At 50.0% G+C, this 15,759-nt stretch overlaps 1 protein-coding gene across 16 annotated transcripts; it reads right to left on the bottom strand.

Moving 5' to 3' along the window:
• Positions 1-6: 6 nt before the first annotated feature.
• Positions 7-15,612, bottom strand: LOC103545995 (ral guanine nucleotide dissociation stimulator-like). 16 transcript variants are annotated; one of them, XM_070606954.1, is made up of 10 exons: positions 11,925-15,612; positions 9,775-11,514; positions 8,426-8,575; positions 7,266-8,309; positions 4,909-5,019; positions 4,046-4,156; positions 2,836-3,017; positions 1,287-1,480; positions 765-1,144; positions 7-187 (listed from the first exon to the last, which is right to left on the bottom strand). In XM_070606954.1, the coding sequence occupies exons 6-10, from the start codon at positions 4,139-4,141 to the stop codon at positions 89-91; spliced, it is 951 nt and encodes a 316-aa protein (XP_070463055.1). In that variant the 5' UTR covers positions 4,142-4,156; positions 4,909-5,019; positions 7,266-8,309; positions 8,426-8,575; positions 9,775-11,514; positions 11,925-15,612; the 3' UTR covers positions 7-88. The 16 variants fall into 16 exon arrangements, with proteins under 16 accessions (XP_070463055.1, XP_070463047.1, XP_070463054.1 ...); XM_070606946.1 differs by lacking the exon at positions 11,925-15,612 and adding an exon at positions 4,409-4,561 and having other exon boundaries at positions 8,248-8,309; positions 9,775-11,182; XM_070606953.1 differs by lacking the exon at positions 7,266-8,309.
• Between the last annotated feature and the right edge of the window lie 147 nt (positions 15,613-15,759).

The raw sequence follows: 15,759 nt of genomic DNA, 5'->3' as shown, positions 1-15,759 counted from the left end.
CACTTCCTGGGGAGGAGGGGGAGTGTCACTCAGCCCTGCCACAGCCCAGCTGAGTGTCCAAGCAGGAGTCACCGGTCTAAGGAGGGGCTCAGGAAGCTGAGGATGTGTTCTCAGCGTGGTGGGAGCCCCTCGCTTTCATTGTTCTTCCACTGAGAGCACCCAGCACAGGAGGACCCGGGACTCCAGACTGGTGGGGAAAGGACAGGAGCATTTACACACAGCCCACCCCCACAAACTGCAAGCTCCAGAGGGCTGCTCCGCTTGGCTCCTCCCAAGGGGGCATCTCCCTGCATCCTGAGCATCCTTGGTCCCAGGCCCCATTCCGCTGCACATTCCCCTGTGCCAGCTACACCCACGGGCTTTGTCAGGTTGTCTCCCTTTTAGTGAAGTACACGTCTGGTGCATCACAAATGCTGAGGCTGCTGAGCATCCCGAGCAGATGGCTGGACCGCCTGAGTTCCTGGCTGCACACAGTGAGTTCTCCTCCCCGACCTCTCGGGCCAGGCCCCACCAGGCTTCCTCTGTGTTCTACTTCACTCCATGTGCTCAGCCCCTCTGTCCAGCAGGGCCTCTTGGTCCCCATCTCTACAGTGTGAGGGTGGAACACGAAGGCTGGGGAGTTGCCCAGATCCCATGGTTGGGAAGTGGTGGAGCTGGGATTGGGACCCAGGTCACAGGAGCCGCCACAGGGAAAAGCAGGTCTGGGCCAGCTGATGGCATAGGGGTGGCCTGCCCCACCCCGCCCTGAGAGCCCGGGTGCTCACCGCGTCAATGGCCGTCAGCTGTTCTGCCACGTCCCTTGGGGAGAAGGCCATGAGGCTAGGCTTCCCATCGGGCTGCTTCTTCCCGGTCACTCGACAGGGGTGGGAAGCCTCTGGAACCGGAGCTGATTCTGCGGCTGTTACTGGAGCCTGAGGTGGAAATCCCAGCAGACCCCTTGGTCCCGTTGAGTCCAGTTCAGGACCTGGCACTTGGGCTGGGGCTGCTGATGGCACTCGCTCGGGGTCTGGAGCAGCTGAGGGCGCTGCTGCCGGTTCCAGCGCTAGAAGTGATGGCAGAAATAGAACTGGAGTTCCGTCCAGCTCCAGATGTGGCCCCTTTTCTGCCTCTGCACCTGGCAGAAGTGCTGGAGCTGGGGCAGGAGCTGGAGAAAGAGAAAGGGTCAGCTACATAAGTTGCTTTCCATGTGCCTTTCCCCAAACAGGAAAGATCCCACTGTCTTTAAATGAATCCCCAGTCGTGACCCACCCACTGGGGTAGTCTTCCAAGCCTACGGTCTCCCTTACCCTCTGTCTCCAACTCAGTGGCCTGGAAAAGGTCCACCTGGATGAGAAGAGGGGTGGCCTGGTGCTTCAGGACTGAGCCAGGCAAGAGGTCCTGGAGATACGCCAACGTCAGGTTGATCCTGGAGTGGCGCAGCATCTGCCACATATCCTGGGAGTTCTCCTGAGGCCGGGGGCCCCAGATGGGAGAGAGGGCACTGGGGAGAGGCATGTGTGAAGAGAGTCACAGGCCTGGCCTGCTGTTCCACACTGTGTTCCCACAGCACCTTCTCTGTGCCTGAGCCCCAGAGGGTGGACCAGCCACTCCAATCCCTGGGTGGCTGTCCTTGCACTGGAAGGCCTGGTCATCAGCCAATCTAACAGAGAGCCTGTGTGAGTCTGGTCTTCCACCTGACACTCTTTTCCCAAAGGGCCTGGACATAGCCTGCCCCATCCTCCACGCTCGAGCATCAGGACTGAGGTTGGAGGCAGATTTGTGACCAGGCTGCTCACCACCTACTGTTCTGGGCCCCAGTGGCGGTGCTTAGGAGAGGTGCATGTGCAGAGGGCAGGGAGAGGGAGAGGGAACTGTGGAAGCGAGGAGTCTCTCAGTGGCCGACTCAGCCCAGCCTCTCCTCTGCTTCCCATGGCGGGACTGGCACCCCATGAACAGGTCTCTTTGATTCATTTCCTCCTGTAGGGAAGACCGCAGACCTCAGGCCTCCCACAGAAACCCCAAGAGGTGTGAGATCCAGGGTCTGCCAGTCCATCCATAGCCACAGTCCCCATGGTCTCCTAGCCCCTTCTGTGGACACAGGAGGCCCTCCCTCTGGACCCAACACCACTCATGGTCTTAGTTGGTCCTTGAAGTCTGTCATCGTGGTCTGACTATGAGAGGATGCGTCCATATCTAGAGGAGGCCAAGAGGGTGTGACATCTAACGTCCTCTGGGCATGAATACTCACGATGCCCAGAAGTGAGCTTCTAGCTCTCAGGCTAGAATTGAGCCCCAGGGATAGTGTCTGCTTCCTTCATTGGACATCCTTAGTGTGTAGGAAAGGGTATGAATGTAGTAGGAGCTTAACATATAGTATTGAATGAATGAACCCCATCCAGAGCCTTCCCAGAATTCTGAGTGGGCCTGCGTCTCCTCTGCTGCCCACAGAGACCACTGCTCTGGCCGCACCGAAGACAAGGACCAGGATCAGCTAGATGGACTCGCTAAATTGTCTTGCCAATAGGAAAACAGTTTGCTTTCATGTACTTTTCCACACTCAGGAAGGCCACAGGCCAGCGAGGGGAGAGGCAGGGAGTCTCCTCACTGGGGACGGAAGCTGTAAGCGTGAGGACACGCAGCATGAGCAGCAGCCCCTTCTGTGGAGTCCGGCACCAGGCAAGCGTCTGCCGTGCTTTCTCCCGTGATTTCCTTCAGTGACCCTGTGAGGTTTATCCTCTTACCACCCCACTATTCGGATGAGCAAGGTGACGCTCAGAGAGGTGTGGGGACGTTCCCAAGGCACACGTTTATTAGGTGGGAGACTCCCTGCTGTGCTGTGGAGGGGTGGGCACTCACCTCTGGAGCAGCTGGTCCAGGACCTGTGGGGTCGGGTAGAAGGCCTGGTACACACACGGGAAGGTGGTGACGGAGATGGATCTGCCGTGGAAAGATGGTTGCAGGCAGCCTACCACCTTCTGCACTGCGCCTGCCTTGAGGGTCAGCATCGTGCGGGCCTCAGCCACGGACAGGGTGGGTTCCTTGGCATACCACGTGGACAAGGAGGGACACAGAGTCAGTGGAATCACCATGAACCACCAGGAGCATCAGGGTCTGGAGCTCAGACCAGAACCTCCCAGCACCTCAGGAAGTTGTGCAAGAGGGACGAGAGCCCGCCTTGAAAATGGTTTTGGACTTAAAAGTACAATTTGATTTTTAGGGGAATGACAAACACTCAGTACCTTCAAGGCATTCTGTGACCTGAGGAACAATCGCACCTCTGTGCATTAAGAGCCTGAGGTAAGAGCATTATCCCAGGGAGTCATCAATGAACATCCCCACCACAGACAGGAGCAAAGAGATGATTAGTGACCTTCCGCCAATCTGCGGTTCTATGTCATGGCAGACCTGGAAAACTTAGAGTCTATTCGGACACGCTTAAAATGTGCCCTGCAGTGTTGGCTCAAATGGCAACAGAATTGGGTCATGTCAAGGTCCAACAGCATCGAAAGGCTGAATCACTGTGCAAAATGTCCTCCTCTGTGGAATATGATGAAGTCACTTAAGGCCTCAGCTCCTGACCTGAGCGGCCTACAATGAGTTGCCGTGTTCTGTGCAATGACAAGTAGCAGAGAAATGTATAGGATCCTGTAATCCCACCGCCATCCTCTTTATGTGTAAATCAGCCTAGCAAGTGTGATGATTCGTGAGGCTTGGAGCAGGTCTGCAAGGACAGTGGCCTGAGTGCTACAGCTTCCCAGCCGGGAAGTTACATCAATCAAAACAGGAGCAAAATGCTAAGGTCCTCATGGCCTCGTGAAAAGTGATAACAACATTAAACATTTCCTCTATGATTCCAAGAAACGTGAAGAGTGTCTTTCCACCCTACCCCACAGCTGGCTCGGGAGGAGAGGAGGCCCAGACTCCTTCAGGAGCAAGGCCGTAGGACACTCCGTTGGGAAAGCCCTGTGAGGGCCCCAGGGGTGTGCTCAGATTCAGACCTGGGTTCCAGGCCCACGCTGAACATCTTGGGGGGGTGGGGGTAAAGACCTTCTGCTCCTGCTCTCACCTCAGACCGGCACAGGATGCTGCTGGTGGCCTGCTGCTCCTGCCCCTTGACTAGGGAGGGAGAGAAGTCGAACCCAACACATAACTCTTCAAACATCTCCTGAGTGGAGTTCTGGAAAGACAATGCCCGGCAGACGGGCCAGGAGGCATCAGGAGCCTGCTGGACATCGCCATAGGGGGACACCCCCATGAGAATTTCTGTTCCCTAGTTCAGGCACACAGGGACATCTGCACAGACATCTGACCAGGGAGGGAACTAGATGAAACTTCTAAGGCTCGGGATTAACACAAGGGCAGAGGAGCTTGATCCCCAGCACCCACCTGCTCAGCTTGCCAGCCTGGGGTATGAATATCACAGACTCACCAGTTTTACAGCACGTAACAAACTGCTCTGATTCGAAGTGTTTTGTGAGATGACAAGGTGCAGAGAAATGTATAGAATCCTGTAATCCACGCCCATGCTCTTTGTGTGTAATCAGCCTAGCAAGTGTGATGATTTGTGAGGCTTGGAGCAGGTCTGCAAGGACAGTGGCGCTGAGTGCTACAGCTTCCCAGCCGGGAAGTTACATCAATCAAAACAGGAGCAAAATGCTAAGGTCCTCATGGCCTCGTGAGAAGTGACAACAACAGTAAACCTTTCCTCTACGATTCCAAGAAACATGTGGAGAGTGTCTTTCCACCCGAGCCCTCAGCTGGCTGGGGAGGAGAGGAGGCCCAGACTCCTTTGGGAGTAAGGCCGTAGGACACTCAGTGGGAAAGCCCTGTGAGGGCACCAGGGGTGTGCTCAGATTCGGACCTGGGTTCCAGGCCCAACCTGAACATCTTGGGGTGGTGGGCGGGGAGACCCTCTGCTCCTGCTCTCACCTCAGACCGGCACAGGATGCTGCTGGCGGCCTGCTGCTCCTGCCCCTTGACTAGGGAGGGAGAGAAGTCGAACCCATCATGTAGCTCTTCAAAGATCTCCTGCGTGGAGTTCTGGAAAGACAGTGCCCGGCAGATGGGCCAGGAGGCATCAGGGGCCTGCCTGCACATCGCCACAGGGGGACACCCCCATGAGGAATTCTGTTCCCTAATTCAGGCACAGAGGGACGTCTGCACAGACATCTGACCAGGGAGGGAACTAGATGAAACTTCTACGGCTCAGGATTAACACAAGGGCAGAGGAGCTTGATCCCAGCACCCAGCTGCTCAGGCTGCCAGCCAAGCCCCGGGGTATGAATATGACAGACTCACCTGGCTGACAGCACATAACACTCTCCTCCTGCCCAGGAGGGACCCACTCCTCACCTGCTGCCTTCCCGCACAGCGCCCACGCGTACACACACACACCGACACTCACACACAAACCCTCACACAAGGTGCAAGGGCTATGGGGCTGCTCAGGTGGGATCCGAGTTGTGTCCTGCCCTACAGTGGGCTGCCCTGGGCTGCCCCACATTACCTTTGGGTACCTCCTGCCAAATTGGCCATGAGGCTTGATCCGATGTCCACAACAACACAACAGTCTCACACTCTGGGCTTTCCTGAGCCTAGAGCCTCTGAAAACTGGTACACAACAAGTAAACATGTTGTTACTCTGAAGTGTCTCCAGTCAAATGAACTGGCTAGGGGTCTGTCTCTAGAATTAACTGCCTGGTTACCAGAGTTCTAAATCTGTTGGGGTCTATCGCCAAGGAAGTGAGGTCACTTTTTCAAGATTCCATTACCTGGGCTGCTTCCTGTAATCGGACCTACCCAAACCACCCCCATGTCTTCTTCTTAACTCTACATGAGGAGCTTCCACAGCCCCAGCCACAGCTCCCTGGGAATGTGATGAGGGTCCCAGCTTTGAGGAGGCAGAGCAGAATTCAGACCTCCTTTATCTTACCAGTTCTCTGTCCTGGAAAACTCATTGTGCCTCTCAGGGCCTCCCCAGTCTCCAAACCTGCACAAGGGGAATCCGCCTAGAATCTACTTGCTAGGGACATCATCAGGTGTATATGAAATAATATCCATACCACCTGTGAGGTGGTGTCAAGTGCAAGTAATGCACAAACAAAGAGATGGAAGAATTACGAGAAGGGATGTAGCATGAACACCACTCAAACCAGGCCTGGGTTCAGCAATGCGCTATTGCAACAGGCACTTCCTCTCTTGGCCTCATTTCAATGTCAGCACAAGGAGAGGGTTGATGAATGAAATCCAGACACTGTCATCCTCTGGATTCAAACCTCTCCATTGTTTCCTCTTCTGTTTAGAAAGAGACCCAAGAGCCTCATCTTGATCTGTGAGGTGGGCAGCCTTCACCATGGCTCCCAGAGATCCCCACCCGTGGTACACACATCCCTCACAGATTCCTGTGTGACCACTGAGTGCTTAGTGACTGGCTCTCACCAATAGAACACAGCCAATGTGGACGAGTGTCATGTCTAAATTTTAAACACAGAAAGTCTCTCACTTCTTTCTTATTCCCTCTCTTAAGTTCCGTCTCTCTCTCTTTCCCGTGTCTCTCTCTCTCTCCTGTCCCTGAGCTGTGGAATCAAGCACACACGTTTTGAGCTGCCATACACAGAGGCCCACATGGGAGAGAACCGAGGCAGCGCCCAGGCCAACAGACAGAAAGGAACCCATGCTCTGAGTCCAAAGTGCACCTCGACTCCTTTGAGTGAACCTGAGAGGAAATTCTCTGCCAGTCGAGCATCACTTGAGGCCGCGGCCGCGGCCTTGAGGCATCTTGAGCAGAAGAACCAAGCTAATCTATGTCTGATTCCTCAACCACAAAAATTGTGAGATATGAGGCATTTGCCGTTTACAGATGCAAGGCACTGGAACCGTGATTTCAGGCCCCAGGATCTGGCCCTGCCCTCCTCCGCCTCCTCTCTCCCCCCAGGCTCCCTCCAGCCACACTGGCCACCTTTCTCACATCCTCTGGCCAAACCCCCTTCTGCCCATGAGTGTCTACAGCAGGGGTGCCTTCTCCCTGACACGCCGCTCCCAGACTTGTGCAGGGCTGGCTCCCTCTTGTCATTCTGGTCCCAGGAAATGTCACCCCAGTGAGGCCTTTCAGACCCCTACCCGGTGACCCCCGGCCCTCCCTCACAGGCCCCTGAATGTCCCCTCAGCGCTGGCTCTTTCCCCTCTCATGTCTTTGCTTTCATGCTTTTGTCCTTGTCCCCTCCAGAGTGTGAGCTCCTGACCGGCAGGGACCACTCAGTCACTGTCAGCCCTGCACTTACACCCACCTGAGCACCTGGCACAGGGTGAGTGCTCGGTGCACAGTCGCTGAGTGAAGAATTGTGAAACTCGTGTCCCCTCCTCCTGCTCTTCACCAAGTCAGACTGTGGAGAGGAGCGCTAGTACCAGGAGGAGTGAGTTCTCTCTGAGGCGGGGCACAGCCGGAAAGGCCTCTGCACGGCTATTCGCTGCTCCAGCAGCTGAGGCAGGCTGAGTGGGCGCCGTGTAAGTTTAAGAAGTCAGCACAGGGACTGGATGCACACAGCCTGCGCAATGACACCACCAGTTCACTTAACATCCGTCACCGAAAACAGAAAAGTAAGTGTTTGCTTGTGATGAGAAGTTTAGCTTCTTGGTTCTTAGCAATTTTGAAATGTACCACACAGCAGTGTTAACTTAGGCAGTGCTGTGTGGCAATTACATCCCAATAGAAGTGACAACAGTGAAAACCCAACCTCATTGGGCACCACTGACGCTGGAGGCTGCCTGCCCCCTGGTGGCCAGCACCAGCACTGCAGCCCTGGCAGAAGCCACCAAACAGGAAGTCTCTTTGGGTGTCCTCAAGGCAGAGGCTCCCCACTGTCCCAGGGGTAAAGGAGCAGGACCTGCAGGCTTCCAGGCCGTGGGAGGAACCTCAGGAGCCTCCCTCTCCCTCATCTTTCTGTCCCTCCACTTGGGTGTCCTTTTTTCTCAGGAGGCATCCTGACCTCAACCAAGGCAATGATTCTCCTCTCCAGCCAAGTGAGGACCTCGGGAGTCCAACAAGGACTGGTCTTGTCCCTGGACTCTGGCCTTAGTTCACAGTGCTCTGGCATGTTCTTCCTTATCCCAAGTTCTCATCCACCCGAACCCCCAAGCCTCTCTCAGTTCTAAAGGATCTCCAGCAGGTGGGAAAGCATTTTCTCAGGTGCTCAGAGCACAGGGCGTCATCGATGGAGAACCAAGGGCCACAGACCCTTCGTGAGCATCATACGGAACCCAGGGAGTCACCCACTGGACGCACTCCACTTTACACAGGAGGACACCAAGGTCTTCTCTCCTCTACCCAATGTCTACACAAGAGGAGAACGGCTCATCAGAGTAGCAGGTGCCCACAGAAGTGGACTCCAGCTCCCCAGTCCTGTGCCCTCCAGGCTGGGCCAGGGATGCCCTTGGAACAGGTACACACCTAGAAACCTCAGGGATTCTTCGGTCCATCTCGGGCCTTCTGGTCATGTAGCCAGGAGGATGGATGCTACTGTTCATGGCAGAGCTGCCTCCAACTGCCTTCTCCTCGGCCTCTTGTCACTTCCCTGGTGTCTGCTCTTTCCTGGGGTCCCTGCATGGTCCACACAGGAGAAATCGGTGTGAGTGTGCCTGTGCATGATTGGATGCGAACAGGAAGATGACCCCCCCATGGACGGGGTGGGCAGGGCTCCCCTAGGACCATGAGGTCCCTGTTTCCAAAGAAAACCCGAAGGGAAGGGGTTGAGCCTTGGCCGAGGAAGCCAGAGCCCTGCCTGATCCTCTGGATTCTGACCCCCTCCTGAGGTCTGGGTCAGTCCCTCCAACTTTCTGGGCCTCAGATTCCCAAATGGACAAAGAACACGTTTTGTAAGAGCAAAGTCAAAATGGACCCTCTGCAAATGAAACAAGTACCATGCTTTGACCTCCCCCCACTGTTTATCCTCCAAGGAGACTTCGAACCTACACGGTGTCTATTACTGGGTAAAATCACCCTCAGCACACAAAACTGATAATGGTTAAAATGGCACACGGTGAACTTTATCAGTGACTAAATATCGATGGAAGAAGAAATACATCTGAATATATTTTGATATGACTGATAAGATTCAGGAAAGTTTACTTGCTAGAAATAATAACACCTAAACAAAACTTAAAATGTCAGAACCTGTAGTCAGTACATTATGATGTAGATTAAAAGAAATTCAGTCATTTGCATAACAATTAATTGATTCTGAGAAAAAATAGATTCAGTGAATTAATAACAAAATGGATACACTGGAATTGTTTTATGGTGCTTATTTTATAGCAGTCAAGGAATTAATAATACTATATTGCATTTTGAAAGTTGCTAATAGCGTAAATCTTAGAAGTTCTCATCACAAGAAACACATTTGTAACTCTTGATGATAGATGTCAACCAGACTTCTTATAGTGATCATTTCACAATATACACACATATTGAATCATTCTGATGTAGACCTGAAACTGATATAAAACAAACTTAAATTTAATATTAAAAATGTCTTACTATGTTTTCTCTGAAAAATACATGGTCACAAAAATTTTGCAGAGTTTTGTATAATTCTGATTTCAAGGTTCTCTTAGGCCCAGAATGAAAACATTTGTCTGATCAAAGTTGCCTCAGGTACAAGGGCTGAGACAAACACCAGGGTCAGAATGGAAGAGCACGAATGGAAACACTAAATCATCCTCTGCTCATTTCTTTGTATTTGCACTTTTAACAGAAAATATATTTTTATTGGCTTAAAACACACATAATGTGAAACTTACCGTCCTGGCCATTTTTCTGTGTGCACGCCATCAAGCACATTGACTTCCTTACGCGCATCTTCAGTGTGTTGGCCACAGTCGTACGGTGGTGCAGCCATCACCACAGTCCATCTTCAGAACTCTTGTCACCCCACAGAACTGAAGCCTCTGTCCCCACTCATCGGTCACTCCCCTTCCCCTGCTCCCACCCCTGGCCAACAGCATCCGCTGTCCGTCTCTCTGAATCTGACCATTTCAGGAATGCCATATAAGTGGAGTCACACAAGGCCAGTATTTTTGGGACTGGTTGATTTCATTTAGCATAATTTCCTAAAGGTTCATCCATGTTGTCTCATATCTCAGAATATCCTTAGTTTTTAAGGATGAATAACATGCAATTGTATATATATATATGCCCATGTTGCTTCTCCATTCATCCCTGGATGGATCCTTGGGTTGTTCCACGTTTCAGCGATCATGAACAATGATGCCATGAACATGGGTGTTCAAATATGTCTTTGAGACCAAGTTTTCAGCTCTGAGGTGTATATATCCTGTAGTAGAATTGTTGGGTCATTTAGTGATTCTATTTTTAATTGTTTTAATGAAATGCCATGCTGATTTCCACAGCAGCTATACCATTTTACATTCCAGCCACAGTGTACGTGGGTCCAATATCTCCACATCTTTGCCAGCATGCCTTTCTTCACTGTCTGTTTTTTGGGGGTGCCGTCACATGGATGTGAGGTGATGTCTCATTGAGATTTTGACTTACATTTCCCCAGTGATTAGTCACATTAAGCATCTTTTTATATGCTTGTTGACCATTTGCGTATCTTCTTGGAGGAAAAGTCTATTCAAGTACTTTGCTCATTTTTGATTTGGGTTGTTTGTTTTTTTGTTGTTGAGTTGAGAAGTTCTATGTCTATTCTGGATATTCAGCCCTTGTCAGATAGATCATTTGCAAATATGGGCTCCCATGCTGCATGGGTTGTGTTTTTACTCTGTTGATGTTGTCTTCAGAGGCAGAAAAGGTTTTAATATTCATGAATTTTGGTGTGTGTACTCTGTTTTTTATTGCCCATGCCTTGAGTGTCATATCCATGAAATCATTGCCAAGTCCTATTGTGAAACGTTTTGTCCCATGTTTTCCTCAAAGTGTTTCAGTTCTTACATTTGGGTCTTGATCCATTGAGAATTAAGTTTTATATCTGGTGTGAGGTCAGAATCCAAGTTTAGATTTTGCATGAAAATATCCACTTTTTCAGGAACCACTGGTTGAAAAGACTGTCTTTTCCCCGTTGAACAACCTTGGCCACCTTATTTCTGGGCTCTCTATTCTGTTCCGATGCTCTATGTGTCTGTCTTTATGCCATTACAATGCTGTTTTGATATTGTAGGTTTGTAGCAAGTTTTACATCAGTAAAAAGAGAGTCCTCCAACTTAGTACTTCCTTTCAAGACTATTTTAGACATCTGGGCATACTTGAGATTCCATATGAATTTTAGGATGGGTGTCTTTCAGCACAAAATGTCATTGGGATTTTGATAAGGACTGCATTTAATTGGTTCATCTCTTTGGAGGAAGCTGACATCTTAACAACAAGGAGGCTTCCAATCCACGATCACAGGACGCCTCTCATTTCTGGTAGTGCCGGGTGGTTGTTCAGGTGGAGGGGACAGCACTCTTCCAAGTAGTCACGCAGGGTCCCAGAATTCCTCCACACTGTGCCTTCAGCATTTCCTCAGAACTCATCGACATCTGCATCCAGTCAAGGGAGAGAAAAATGCGTGTCAAATGCATGTGGGAAGTTTTCAAGGACTGGGTGTGGATGTAGCACACGTCTGTGCCACCCTCTCCCCTGGCCAGAACTACGCACGGAACCAGCAGACCCTAACAGTCGGGACTGCAGGCAGAATCAGCGGACCCCACCAAATTTGGGACTGTGGACTAACCAAGGGCTAGAGACTCAGCGTCCCAGGGAACCATCTGCCAGCTCCAGCTGCCTGCTAAGACTCTGACTGGCACTGTGGACGAACCCAGGGCTGAGACAGATGCTCTGCTAGAGCATCCTGTCAGACTACACTGGCCCGTTAACCTGCGCCTGGAAAGTCACTTAGATCAGGAGCTCAATGCAGGGAGAGTGGAGCTGAGATGCACGAGACACTTACCCACAGCCCTCAGAGACAGCAAAAAAGACGGAGAATCCAAAGGCTTCATGGGTACCAATGCTTGTGTTTCTCATCCCCGAAGCCATGAGAAGTCTCCTTCGAATCCCGCTGCTGCCACCAAGCTGTTAAGAAAGAAAATACAACTGTGTAAGTCTAAAGAACTTCATTGCTTTATTCACCAATTCCTGCATCCGGAGGCATCCAATCTAGCAGATAGAAAGCAGCTCCAAGGAGCTGTACAGAATGAAAGACTTTGAAAGGCAAAAGGGAGAAGAAAAAGAAGTCACAGCAGGCGGGAAGATCGCTCGGTTATTGCAAGGTTACTTTCCTCAGGGGACAGCAGCAGTCTATGATGTGGAATACCTACCTAGTGCTGATTGGGAAATTCCTGATCCACTGGTTTAAGATTCTGTTTCCGGGAGAGTCGAAAATCTAATGAAGTCAAGACTCAGTTTGGTGACGTGGGGCTTAGCGTAAGAGGCTCCTCTTGGGGCCCGCCGTCTGGTTTTGACACATGACTCTGCTGGCCCCCTGCTGTCCCCAGGTACACCCGGGTTTCCCTTCCTGACCATTGTTGGTCACACATCCACTGCACCTGCCTCCAGTTCTCCCCCTTCCACACCGCAATCCCCGCCATGACTCCCTCTGACACTATCACGACTTCTCCCACCACACTGCCCTGCTTTCCACAAGGCCAGCAAGAGGCTTCGTAAGCACCACTTCATCAGTCCAGTGGGCTGAGCGGGCTGCCCAGCATCGGGACTCAGAAACTGTTGGGCCTGTCACACGGCCTCCAATCACCGGTACCCCAGCTGAAGTGCCTGCCCTGCTGAGAAACTCAAATTTAGCCAGCTCCATCGAACAGCATCTTTGCCCCAAGCTTCCCTTCAAAATACTCCACCCATTTTCTGCCCCAGCTGTTTTTTGAGGAGTCATTTTGGGGGAGCCTTTGAGGCCACCTTGGTGATTCTGTGCCCGGGCACAAGCAGCTCTTAGCCCACACACGCTTTGATTGTATCACCTGGAATCGTAGAGCACAGGGAGCCAGTGGATGGGCACCAATCACTGGTTTGACCCCCAAGAGCCGGTGAATATTTCATAGCAGGAACATCTACTTTCGGGTCTTCCTGTGGGCGCACGTCACAAGGCGCTCCCTGGTACCCCGCTCTCCCCCACATCCTCTGACCAGCTTTCCCCAGGCGATGTTCTGCAGTACATCATTGTCTCCACGGACCTGCCCCTAGAGGTGCACCCCACAGACCAGAAGTCCCTGAGTTTCCTGCCCTGACAGGCTACCACCGACCCAAAGAGATATGTCTGTTCTACTAGGATGACTGGACTGGCATAGAGGAGTGGCCCTAGCCACAGAAAATCAGGTAATTGAGGCCACCCAGAAGTGTGGACAAACAAACCCAACACGGACAGCAGCTCCATGAGACTCTATTCTACTCCTTGTGGGACAGTCGCCTAAGTCTCTGCCAAATGATTTTAGGAAACCACCTGGCCTCAGACTATCTATACTGGCCAAGGAAGGAGGGGTCGGGGCCCTCCCATGGTCTACCACCTGCATGTACATCAACAACTGACAAGTTCAAACCTACCTACACCAGAGGGTCCAAGAGGTGAGAATATTGCCCAGTATTACTGAGATCTCTGAACAGATTCCCAGGGCCCCCAAGACCACTGAGCTATTTTCTTGGCTGGTCTTTTCAAGGTGGAGACCATGACTATGGACTGGATCTCAGACTGTTGCTTGTGTGATTTTCGTACTTGCCTCTAGACCCTAATCAGCTGTTTACTCTCAGGGCTACACCGTGCCTTACCCCTAATAGCTGCATGAATTACCCTAATTTCAAATTTTCACTGAAGAAAATCTGCTCAACATAAAATACACCATTTTAAGTATTTGAAAGTACACAAGTCAGTGACGTTTAGGACAATGATAATGTTGTGTGGCTATCACTACTATCTAATTCCAGAACATTTTTAATACCTTGCAAAGAAACCCAGCCTCACTGTCTCTGTGCTTTGCCCTAACCCAAGTCCACGGACAGACCTTATCTGTTTCCTCTCCCTGCAGATTTGCTATTCTGGACATTTCATTCAAATGGAATCATAGAATCTGTGGCTTTGTGTACCACTTCAATTAGCACACTTTTTTAAGGATCATCCAGGGCCTAGCACGTCGCAGTGCTTTCTTCCTTTTTAGGGCTGTGTTATATCCCATAGTATCAATATGCCACATTTGCTTTATGTGTTCATAATTTGGTGGAAAATTGGGTTTATTTCATTTTTGGGCTACTGTGAATAATGCTGCTTTGAATGTCCATGGACAGGTTTTCCTGCGAACATATGTTTTCCATGTTCTTTTGGAGATGCCTCACAATGGACTGTCCAACTCAAAGGCAATGATTGCTTGAAGATGTTAAGAAATGCAAAGCTGTGCTCTACAGTGGCTGCATCATTTTACATTCCCACCAGTGATGTATGAGGGCTCCCCTTCTTCCTCATCTTTACCAACACTTGTGATTTTCCTTTATGTTGAATACAGCCTACATATTGAGTTCGAAACAGTAGCACATTGTGGTTTGAATTTCCCTTTCCCTAATCATGAATGACATCTAGCATCTCTCTTGTGCTTATGGGCCATCTGCATATCTTCTGGAGAAATGTCTATTTCAACCATTTGCCTATTTTAATTGTTTTATTTGTCTTTTATTATTGAGTTCTAAGAGATATTTATGTATTCTGAAGACTAGATTATACAAGTTGAAAGTCGGCAGAATTCAAGACCCAACTTTCAACAATGGATAGAACATCCAGACGGAAAATAAGGACACGGTAGAAATAAATGACATTAAATACTAAGAACATTTTATTGAAGAGCAGCAGAATACACCTTCTTCTCAAGAGCACACAGAGTATTTTCCAGAAGGGATCACGTTTGAGGTCACAAAACAAATCTTAACAAAATTAAGACGATTGAAATTATACCAAGCATCTGTCCTGAACACAATGGCGTGAGACTAGAAATCAATATCGCGGAGGAAACCTGGATCATTCCTGAGAGATGGAAATTAAACAGCAGCCTCTTACACAGACATTAGGTCAAAGAGGAAATCAAGAGAGAAATTAAAAAATAGCTCAAGACAAACAAAAAGAATTAAAAACACACCAAAATTATGGGATGCAGCAAAAATAATACTGAGGGAAGTTTACAGTGATCAACTTGTAATATCTTAAAGAAGAAGGACCTCAAATTGACAACCTAAGTGACAACACACAGGACTAGGAAAAGGGAAAACTGAATCCAAAGCTAACAGAAGGATGGAAGTCACAAAGGTGAGAACAGAAGAAAGGAAATAGAGGAGAAAGACAAAAGATCAAAAGGATGAGTCAATTTTTTGAAAAAATAAAATTGACCAACCCTTAGAAGACAGAATGCCTGACAGAAGAAAAGAGAGAACAATCAAGTAAAGTAAATGAGAAGTGAAAGAGGAGGCCTCACAATCGATGCTTCAGAAATAAGATCATAGAGACGCTTCTGAGCTCTTGCTCACTAACACACTGGGTGACCCAGCAGACGAGTAAGTTCCTAGCAACAACCTACCCAGTCTCACTCATGAGGAAACAGACAACTGAACAGACCAGTGACAGATACGGAGGCTAAGTCAGTGATCACAAATCTATCATTTAAAGAAAAAGACCTTTCTAATTTACACTAGACACACTTAAAACCGGTTACACGCCAAGCCAATCTTTATTTGAGTTATTTACTTAATGTTAAAATACAGCTGATAAAAATATTCATAATGCTCTTTTATGTAGAGAGTTT

Source organism: Equus przewalskii, unplaced genomic scaffold (genome assembly GCF_037783145.1).
Source record: "Equus przewalskii isolate Varuska unplaced genomic scaffold, EquPr2 contig_R1895, whole genome shotgun sequence".
Taxonomy (NCBI): domain Eukaryota; kingdom Metazoa; phylum Chordata; class Mammalia; order Perissodactyla; family Equidae; genus Equus; species Equus przewalskii.
The sequence above is the reverse complement of the archived record's forward strand: the minus strand, read 5'-3'. Positions and strand labels throughout refer to the sequence as shown.

Excerpts from the sequence above, each read along its gene's own strand:
- LOC103545995 (XM_070606941.1), bottom strand. The coding sequence starts at position 5,611 with ATGTTTACTTGTTGTGTACCAGTTTTCAGAGGCTCTAGGCTCAGGAAA. Across the intron at positions 5,020-5,485 it reads TTGGCAGGAGGTACCCAAAG|AACTCCACGCAGGAGATCTT; the intron begins GTAATGTGGGGC and ends CTGTCTTTCCAG. Across the intron at positions 1,481-2,835 it reads CTGGACCAGCTGCTCCAGAG|TGCCCTCTCTCCCATCTGGG; the intron begins GTGAGTGCCCAC and ends GCCTCTCCCCAG.